At 50.7% G+C, this 10,219-nt stretch overlaps 1 protein-coding gene and 1 long non-coding RNA gene across 9 annotated transcripts in view; both read left to right on the top strand.

Moving 5' to 3' along the window:
• LOC126929789 (uncharacterized) overlaps positions 1 to 10,219 on the top strand; it is a 95,278-nt gene that overhangs the window by 25,330 nt on the left and 59,729 nt on the right. The window lies entirely within an intron of this gene.
• Positions 1 to 10,219, top strand: part of LOC126929743 (putative inactive beta-glucuronidase protein GUSBP11) — a 60,471-nt gene that overhangs the window by 26,456 nt on the left and 23,796 nt on the right. For 4 of the 7 annotated variants that reach the window (XR_007717257.1, XR_007717256.1, XM_050746412.1 and 1 more), the window contains exons 1-2: positions 7,750 to 7,891; positions 9,754 to 9,948. Coding sequence is in view for 5 of the 7 variants with exons in the window: in XM_050746412.1 (XP_050602369.1) it covers positions 7,887 to 7,891; positions 9,754 to 9,948 (200 nt within the window). In the remaining 2 variants the exon portion in view is untranslated. Of the gene's footprint in view, positions 1 to 7,742; positions 7,892 to 9,753; positions 9,949 to 10,219 lie in introns of those variants that run through there. The other 3 variants (XM_050746410.1, XM_050746408.1, XM_050746411.1) reach the window with 3 other exon arrangements.

The raw sequence follows: 10,219 nt of genomic DNA, 5'->3' as shown, positions 1-10,219 counted from the left end.
TGCCTAGTTACCAGAATTCTAAGTTCTGCTGGGGTCTGTCAGCAAGGAAGTGAGGTCACATCTTGTAGGTTCCATCCTGTAAGCGACTCCTTTCCATCAGACCTACTCAAAGGCCCCACTGGGCTTCTGGCCGCTCACCCTCCCCCATCAACTCCTTACCTTTCACCATTATGCCAAAGTGTGCCCCTTCAGCACCTTGGGAAGACCTGGATATAACCAGGGTCCCAGGATTGAGGAGACAGTGCTGGGTCAAACAACCTTTATCTTAGCAGTTGTGAGACCCTAGAGAACTCCTTTGGTGTTTTGGGGCCTCCCCAGCCTGCACAATGGGGGTTATGCTTGCATCTCAAATGATCCTCCCTCCTCAGCCCCCCAAGTGACTGGAACCAGGCATGTGTCACCACACCTGGCTAATATTTAAACTTTTTGTAGAGACTGGGTCTCACTGTGTTGCCTAGGCTGGTCTTGAACTCCTGGGCTCAAGTGAGCCTCCTGTCTTGACCTCCCAAAGTGCTGGGATTACAGCTTGAGCTGCCATGCCCAGCCTGGTTTAATTTCATTATACATACATGCATACATACACACATACATACATACATTTATTTACTTATTTAAGATAGGGTCTCGCTCTGTCACCCAGGCTGGAGTGCAGTGATGCAAACACAGCTCACTGAAACTTTGACCTCCGGGGCTCAAGCAGTCCTCCCACCTCAGCCTCCCAAGTAGCTGGGACCCCCGGTGTGTGCCACCATGCTTGGCTAATTTTTGTAGTTTGTGTTGAGATGAGGCTTACTATATTTCCCAGGCTGGTCTTGACCCCCTAGGCTCAAGCAGTCCTCCCACTTTGGCCTCCCAAAGTGCTGAGATGACAGGCATGAGCCATCATGCCTGGTCCCAAGGCATATTTTTACTTCTACTGTAGTTCAGCCTTAAGACTGTACCAGCAGATAGAGATGGAAAAGTAAGACGAATCGAATATCAAATTACATTTATAAATAAAGCAGTTACTAATCAATGACTTTCTTTTCTTTCTTTCTCTCTCTCTTTCTTTCTCTCTTTCTTTCTTTCTCTCTTTCTCTCTTTCTTTTCTTTTCTTTTTTTTCTTTTCTTTTCTTTTCTTTTCTTTTCTTTTCTTTTCTTTTCTTTTCTTTTCTTTCTCTTTCTTTCAACAGAGTCTCGCTGTTGCCCATGCTGGAGTGCAGTGGCACGATCTCTGCTCACTGCAAGCTCCACCTCCCAGGTTCATACCATTCTCCTGCCTCAGCCTCCTGAGTAGCTGGGACTACAGGTGCCTGCTACCGTGCCCAGCTCATTTTTTGTATTTTTCGTAGAAATGGGGTTTCACCGTGTTAGCCAGGATGGTCTGGATCTCCTGACAACGTGATCTGCATGGCCTCAACCCCCCAAAGTGCTGGGATTACAGGCGTGAGCCACAACGCCTGGCCATGTTGTTTTTTTTTTCTAAACCTCCTTTTTTATTCTGGGTTAGATCATTCCCTGGCTGTCTTTACCCTAGCATCAGTGAGTCCTGCAGTCACTACAGCCCGCTGTGAGGTCAGATATTTTCGTCACCATCAAGTGGATCTTTATTTTTTATCTAACATTTGCAATTCTGCCAGTTCTGTTTCTTAAATTCTCTTTGCCTTGAATTCCAGGATCCATCTCTGATGTTCAGTGAAGACTACCAGTACAGTCTGCTAGAGCAGTACCATCTGGGTCTGGATCAAAAGCGCAGAAAATACGTGGTTGGAGAACTCATCTGGAATTTTGCCGATTTCATGACTAACCAGTGTAAGTGGCAGTTTGGCTCATGGGATAATGTACCCGTCCTTATTTTTTCAGGTTGCCTTGCCCTTTCTGGATATTTTGGTTGTAAGAATATTGGAAACAAAGTGAGGAAGCTGGTTTAATCCATGTAGGTTGCGCTGAGGATTTCCTAGGTAAAGGAAGTTGTGCTTACGAAGTAGGAAAGCAGTCAGGCCCCCGCTTCTCAAATACAGTCAAAAAGCAAACAGGAGAGTCTCCTACAGTGAGGTGGACATGGCTTGCTTGCCTTTTTCTTGTCTATTTCATAGCCAAGGAGGAAGGAAAAACTGGACCTCATTATGGATTTACTTTTGGGATACACTGATTATTCCTGAGGAAGGTACAAAGCCTGAGAAGCTTAAGGTATTTCAGTGTGTTTTATATTACTCACTTGCAAAAAGCAGGCTCATCAAACACAGGTGAGTATCAACGCATCTTGAATATGGCAGCATTTAAAAGTCTTCAGACCAGGCATGGTGACTCATGCCTGTAATCCCAGTGCTTTGGGAGGCCAAGGTGGGAGGATCCCTTGAGGCCAGGAGTTTGAGACCAGTCTGTTAAGCAGAGCAAGACCCCATCTCTACAAAAAATAGGCACATTAGCTGGGTGTGGTGGTGTGTTCCTGTAGTTCCAGCTGCTTGGGAGGCTGAGGCAGGCAGATTGCCTGAGCACAGGAGTTGGGGGTTGCAGTGAGCTGTGATTGCACCACTGCACCTGAACCTGGGTGACACAGTGATACCTGTCTTTAAAAAAAAAAAACATTGTGTCTTCAAAGACCAGAAGATCTGTGCTGTCACGTTGGGTGACTGAGGGGCTGCCAAGTTTGCAATGAATGTTTCCCATTTCTTCTTAGTTTATGGACTTGCCATCCTTGGTAGTTTGGTGGGTTGGAGAAGGATATGGTGATGGCGGGAGTTACAATACATTACTTATAGGGGAAGACAGGCTTTTGAAAGGTTAACGCTTAAAAGTGAGAATGGAAAAGGGATGAGTGAATGAACAAGATGAGGTGAGAGGGAAGAGGTAAAGGGAAAAGGAGAACAAGAAGCTCTTCTCTGCATGGCACCTGGGATGAATGGTTTCTGGGGACATCCCTGATGGCAATTTTGTGGAGAAGCGCGAAGATTTCTGTGGTAAGAAATGAGCTGTAGGCCCAGCGCAGTGGCTGACAGCTGTAATGCCAGCACTTTGGGAGGCCAAGAGGGCGGATCACCTGAGATCAGGAGTTTAAGACCAGCCTGGCCAACATGGAGAAACCTTGCCTCTACTAAAAATATAAAAATTAGCCGGGCGTGGTGGCAAGTGCCTGTAATCCCAGGTACTCAGGAGGCTAAGGCATGAGAATTGCTTGAACCCGGGAGGTGGAGGTTGCAGTGAGGGAAGATTACGCCGTTGCACTCCAGCCTGGGCAACAAGAGTGAAACTCCATTTCATGGAAAAAGCAAAAACAAAAACAAAAACCAGTGGGACTGGGCGCAGTGACTCATGCCTGTAATCCCAGCACTATGGGAGGTGGAGGTGGACAGATCACGAGGTCAATAGTTTGAGACCAGCCTAGCCAACATGGTGAAACCCTGTCTCTACTAAAAGTACAAAAATTGACTGGGCATGGTGGCGGACGCTGGCAATCGCAGACACTTGGGAGGCTTGAACCCAGGAGATGGAGGTTGCAGTGAGGCAAGATTGCACCACTGCACTCCAGCCTGGGCAACAGAGTGAGACTCCACGTCAAAAAAATAAATAAATAAAATAAAATGAAGTGAAGAAGGAGGAGGAGGAAGAGGAAGAAAAAGAAGAAGAAATAGCTAGATGTGGTGGCTCAGGCCTGTAATCCCAGCAATTTGGGAGGCAGAGGAGGAGCAGGAGGAGGAAAGGAGGAAAAGGAAACAGCCAGGTCAGTCGTGGTGGCTGGTGCCTGTGAGGAGGAGTAGGAGGAGGAGAAGGAGGAGGAGGAGGAGGAGAAGGAGGGGGAGGAGGAGGAAAAAGAAATGGAGGAAGAAAAAGAAAAGGAGGAGGAAAAAGAAATGGAGGAGGAGGAGGAAAAAGAAATGAAGGAGGGGGAAGACAAGGATAAAGAAACAGAGGAGGAGGAGGAGTTGGAGGAGGAGGAAGAGTTGGAGGAGGAGGAGTTGCAGGAGGAGGAGTTGGAGGAGGAGGTGGAGGAGATAGAGGAGGTGGAGGAGGAGGAGGTGGTGGGATTACAGGTGTGAGCCACTGCGCCTGGCTGGAAATCACATCTCATCATGAGATCTGGAGGGCACATACCCAAACCACATTAGCCTTCAAGGGAAATTCCGGGCACCTAGCTATTCTTGAGAAGTAAATTAGCAACTTGATAAGAAGATAGTAATTGGCTGGGTGCAGTGGCTCACACCTGTAATCCCAGCACTTTGTGAGGTCAAGACAGATAGATCAACTGAGGTCAGGAGTTCCAGATCAGTCTGGCTAACATGGTGAAACCACATGTCTACTGAAAATACAAAAATTAGCTGGATGTGATAACGGATGCCTGTTATCCCAGCTACTGAGGAGGCTGAGGCAGGAGGATTGCTTGAACACTGGAGGTGGACGGTGCAGTGGGCTTAGATTGGGCCATTGCTCTCCAGCCTGGGAGACAGAGCGAGACTCCGTCTCAAAAAAAAAAAAAAAAAAAAAAAAAAAGAAAAAGGTAATAATAGCTTAGAACAATAGCCACCCAAGTCACAAGATATTTGATCCCCTATAGAAAGTAAAGATAACATCTTGACAAATGTCCCTAAGTTGTTTTCGGAAGTGCAGATCTCCACCGGATGATAAATGGTGACAGCTTTCCCTTCGACCTCAGATAAGGGTGAACCGAGGACTGAACTCTCACTGGCGTTCTTTATTCCAAATTTCTTCCTGAGGGGCCTGGAGGGAATCACACTCACAGGCAAAAAGTTAACACCCCTTCTGCTGACCTCAAGGTTTTAGATAAAGCTTTGCTTTCTTACCAATCATAAACTGAAGAAATAGTCGAATTGGCCAGGCGTGGTGGCTCAGGCCTGTAATCCCAGGACTTTGGGAGGCCGAGGCCCGCGGATCACCTGAGGTCAGGAATTCAAGGCCAGCCTGGTTAACATAGTGAAACCCTATCTTTGTTAAAAATACCAAAATTAGCTGGGTGTGGTGGTGAGCACCTGTAATCCCAGGTACTCAGGAGGCTGAGGCAGGAGAATCACTTGAACCAGGGAGGTGGAGGTTACAGTGAACCGAGATCAGGCCATTGCACTCCAGCCCAGGTGACAGGGCGAGACTCAAAAAGAAAAAAAAAAAAAAAAAAAAAAAATGAAGGCATCTTTTCTGGCACCCTTTAGTCTTATTTTTTTCTTTTCTTTTTTTTTTTTGTTTGAGATGGGGTCTCGCTCTGTCACCTAGGCTGGAGTGCAGTGGCACAATCTTGGCTCACTGCAACCTCTGCTTCCCGGGCTTCATCAATGCTCCTGCCTCGGCCTCTCATGTACCTGGGATGATAGGTGTGTGCCACACCACCGGGGTAATTTTTTTTTTTTTTTTTTTTTTTTGTATTTCTTGTAGAGACAGTGGTCTCATTATGTTGTCCAGGCTGGTCACAAACTCCTGGGCTCAAGTCATCCTCCTGTCTCCCCCTCCCAAAGTGCTGGGATTACAGGTGTGAGCCACTAAGCCCATCCTGAATTACTGATTTTTACATACTGTATAAACTTTTGCATCCTACTTGTTCTTACTTTTGTTAAATGTGGCCTAAAGCTGCCTCATAAACAGTGAACTATATCCTAATTTAAGCATGTAAGCATTTCACTAAAGGAATATACAAGTAAAATTTTAAAGAAAGAAAATAAGAAAAAGTGCATAAACATTTGGGAAAAAGCCTTTAGGCCTTGTCAGTTTCTAGAATGTGTTTATTTTCACTATGCTGGGGACTCCATTTCCAGTAATAAGGTCCATTCTCAGAAGGTGGATTTGGCGAGCATGAGAATAGGGGAGGGGGAGTAATCGTACAAACAATTGTGTCCAGTCCAGGTTCCTAGGACCAGAGGGACCCCTCTGTATGGCAGAGGCACCCGACAGCCGTACCTGATGTGTACCCTCAGAATCACTTTATGGTCAAAGAAGAAAGTGTGTTCGGAGCCCCAAGCTAAGGAATCAGGAGTGGCAAGGTCCTGGAAGGATGCCAACCTGTGAAACTCTGAGTCAAGAGGTCAAGCTGGGCACTTGGTTTCTTGGGTCGACCGCTTGGCCCTCTTCCAAGTTGTACTTTCCTTCTTTCCTTTACTTCCTGTTCTAAAGTTTTTTAATAACCATTTTTTTAATACTATCTCACTCTATAGCCCAGGCTGGAGTGCAGTGGCTCAATCTCAGCTCACTGCAACCTCCACCTCCCAGGTTCAAGAGATTCTCCTGCCTCAGCCTCCCAAGTAGCTGGGATTACAGGCACTCACCATCACGCCCAGCTAATTTTTGTATTTTTAGTAGAGACATGGTTTCACCATGTTGGCCAGGCTGGTCTTGAACTCCTGATCTCAGGTGATCCACCCGACTCAGCCTCCCAAAGTACTGGGATTACAGGCATGAGCCACCACACCCATTCCTGGCCTGTTTTTAATAAAAATTTACTCCTGCTCTGCAACTTGCTTCTATCTGGTTTCTACCTTATGACCCTTAGTCAAATTCTTTCTTCTGAGGAGGCAAGAATTGAGGTTGTTTCAGTTGTGTATGGATTCACCACCGGGAACTCGGATACCTTCCACTGGTAACAGGTCGAGGATGCTAGGTGAAAATGTTATGGAAGCCGCATGCTTTTTACAAATGTAGTGGTTCTCATGTCCAGCCACAGCCACTGCACCTGTGTGAAAGTCCCCTTAATAAACCTATGTCTTTTTTACTGTCTCCAGATCTCTTTGTGTACCCTTCCACACGGTGCCTTCCCTACTGCAGTAAAGTGGGGTCCCGCAGGGCACCCTCTCCCTGCAATTTTTTTTTTTTTTTTTTGAGATAGATTCTTGCTCTGTCACCCAGGTTGGACTGCAGTGGTGTGACCTCGGCTCACTGCAAGCTTCGCCTCCTGGCTTCAAGTGATTCTTCAGCCTCAGCCTCCTGAGTAGCTGGGATTACAGGTGCCTGTTATCATGCCTGGCTCCTTTTTCTTTTTTTTTTTTTTTTTTAGTATTTTCAGTAGAGAGGGGGTTTCGCCGTTTTGGCCAGGCTGGTCTCGAACTTCTGGCCTCAAGTGATCCGCCCACCTCAGCGTCCCCAAGTGCTGGGATTACAGGCGTGAGCCACTGCACTTGGCCTCTCTCCCTGTATCTTCATGTATCTTCAAAGCCAAGAAGGAGCTTCTGTCCCCTTGGTTAGGGTCGGGGTCCCAGAGGTCCAGGGTCAAGGCTACTACCGCCTCCCAACGAGGTGCATCCCTGCAAGAGGCTGCATCCAGCAGTCATGGAAGAGGCTCCCCTGGGGCCTGCTCCAATTCCTGCTGGGGAAAGCAAGTGGAGGTGCCCCTTGAACAAACGGTGGTGCCACCAATCTCAGGGGTTCTGTCCTGGCCTGCGGCCCTGGATCGTCCAGCCTCTGCTGGGATGGGGAGCAGACGACGCTCTTCTTGGCTGGAGCTGAGGGTGGGGGTCCCGCTTCCCCAAAGGCCTATTGCTGGATTCAAGCACAGGTCCTACTGGGTAGCACCTGGCGCCGCCCCGCCCCTCCAGGCCTGGCACTCGCCCTCAACAAACATGGCGCCCACGGCCTCACGCGCCTCACGCCGCAGGCGCGTCACGCTACAGGCCCGCAGGGCTTCCCCCTCGCCGCTCTCATTCCCCTCAGACTGGCTGACAAGACAGGGAGCGGGAAGTATGACCAGGCTGGTGGCGGTGTCCTGGTCGGTTCTGGGGCCGCTGTTGTGTGGCTGCGCGCAGGCGCTGCTGGGCCGGATGCTGTACACCCGGGAGAGCGCGCCGCGGGAGCCCAAGGAGCTCCAGGGCCTCTGAAGCTTCCAAGCGGACTTCTCCGACAACGGACGCCCGGGCTTCCAGGAGCAGAGGTACCCGCGACCGTTGGGAGAGGCGCCCGGAAGCCCGGCGTTGGGAATGGCGTAAGCCTGGGCGCCCTGCACCCTCCTTCACTTGAGTGCCCGGGAGTTGGGGCCCCGGAGGAGGTTAAAGGTCAACGGGCTTGGGGGCGCGGGGTTGGAGGAAGGGGGAACCGGGGGGACTAGGGGGACCCAGGAGGGCCAGGGCGGAGGAGGCAGGAGGAGGAGGAAGCGCTCCTGTGCAGCCGCCTCCGGAGGCGAAGGCTCAGCCCGGGCAGTGTCCTTTCTAATATTTATTTTTAATTTTTGAGATGTTTTTGAGACTGGGTTTGGTCCTGCCGCCCAGGTTCGAGCGGAGTGGCGCAGTCCTAACTTCTGAGCTCAAGGGATTCTCCCGCCCCAGCCTTGCAAGTTTGCTGGGACGGCCATGCCTAATTAAAAACACACACACACACACACACACACACACCAACAACAAAGAAAAGAAACTTGGTCGGGCTTGGTGGCTCACGCCTGTAATCCCAGCACCTTGGGAGGCCGAGGCGGGCGGATCACCTGAGGCCAGGAGTTCAAGACCACCCCGGCCAACGTGGTGAAACCCCGTCTCTACTAAAAATACAAAATTAGCCGGGCGTGGTGATGAGCACCTGTAATCCCAGCTACTTGGGAGGCAGAGGCAGGAGAATTGCTTGAACCAGGAAGGCGGAGGTTGCAGTGAGCCGAGATCAGGCCACTGCACTCCAGCCTGTGCGACAGACTGAGACTCTGTCTCAAAACAAAAACCAACTTTTTGGTTTTGTTTTGTTTTTTAAGATACAGGGTCTCAGTACGTTATGCAGGCGGATCTCGAACTCCTGACCTCAAGCCATCCTCCCACGTTGACTTCCCAAAGCGCTCATTACAGGCATGAGCCACCAGACACTCGTCAGGCCTGAGGGGCAGGCCCTGCACAGAGCTGGTCCCGGGGATCGGGAGGAGGGGACAGTTTAGACATTCTGAGGTCGGCTCTGCTGAGGGGGGAAGGTAGCTTGGTTTTCAGGGTTCAGATAGAGGACAGACAGTGACATCAGGCCAAGGACGCCACCCCTGTTGCCCTCCTGACTTGGATGTGGTCAGCAGAGAAGTGGGATCCGGTGAGGTCTGGGCCGCGTTTGCCTGTTCTACATCCTCTTTTTCTTTTTCTTTTTTTTTTGAGAGAGAGTCTCGCTGTGTCACCCAGGCTGCAGTGCGATGGCACGATGTTGGCTCACTGCAGCCTCCGCCTCCTGGGTTCAAGTGATTCTCCTGCCTCAGCCTCCCGAGTAGCTGGGACTACAGGCGCCCGCCACCACTCCCAGTTAATTTTTGTATTTTTAGTAGAGATGGGGTTTCACCATATTGGCCAGGCTGGTCTCGAACTCCTGACCTTGTGATCCGCCTGCCTCTGCCTTCCAAAGGGCTGGGATTACAGGTGTGAACCACCGTGCCCAGCCTACATCCTCTGTTTCTGACTTTGTGGTATTCAGTACTAGAGAAAGAGAGGAGAGGGCTGGCTGCCAGCGTGTTCCTCACTCACAGTGTCCTAAGCAAAGCTCCCCCATCCCCCTAACCAGCCTTCCTCCCTGTGACAGGCAGTGGGTCATTTGCATCTTAGTCACAGGTCTGAACCTTCTTGCCTCGGGCTGGGATGTGCCCCTGGGTTCACCCCTGTCTCAGGAGATACTGGGTCCTCCCATCTGCTCCAACAAGGATCTCCTGGCCCCACTGGCCAGGTGTACAACCTGCCCTGGCAGTTGACCTGTCATCAGCAAGTTATCTGTCTTTTCCGCCAGGAGTCCCCGCCATGTCTCAGGGCTTGTGCTAGGCCTGGGGACACAGCTGTACAGCACACTGGTCCCGGATCCCTTTGGAGGCCTAGGAGCTGAGCCCAGCCCTTCTCTTTGCAGTCTGGCCCCACCTTGGACATACCGGTTCTCGACATCAGCCAGGACTGGGCATTTTGTCAGCTGGGTGTGGTATGAACGGGAGGTGACCCTGCTGAAGCGATGGATCCAGGACCTGCACACAAGAGTGGTGCTGAGGATTGGCAGTGCCCACTTCTATGCCATTGTGGTCAGTGTGGCCAGGAGCAGGCAGGGCGGGTGGGTGGGCACAGCTGCTGAACAGCACGGGACCCTCAGATTCCACCCACAGCCTGTCTCCTGGGTTGGGACGGTGGGGGGCCTTACCCTGCCCTGGGGGCTGTGCCCTGTGTAGGGGGATAGGTGGCCTGATCTACCCCACTGGGATGTCATTCTTCCCGTCTGGCTGGCAAGCCCCTGAGCCCCATGCTGCGGGTTATGTGAGGGTGTGCCCGATAGCAGAGCCCCTCCTCATGCCCCGACCTGCCACCCTCTCCCCATATCTCCTATG

Source organism: Macaca thibetana, chromosome 10 (assembly GCF_024542745.1).
Source record: "Macaca thibetana thibetana isolate TM-01 chromosome 10, ASM2454274v1, whole genome shotgun sequence".
Taxonomy (NCBI): domain Eukaryota; kingdom Metazoa; phylum Chordata; class Mammalia; order Primates; family Cercopithecidae; genus Macaca; species Macaca thibetana.
Note: the sequence above shows the minus strand (reverse complement) of the source record. Positions and strands in the feature narration are given on the sequence as shown.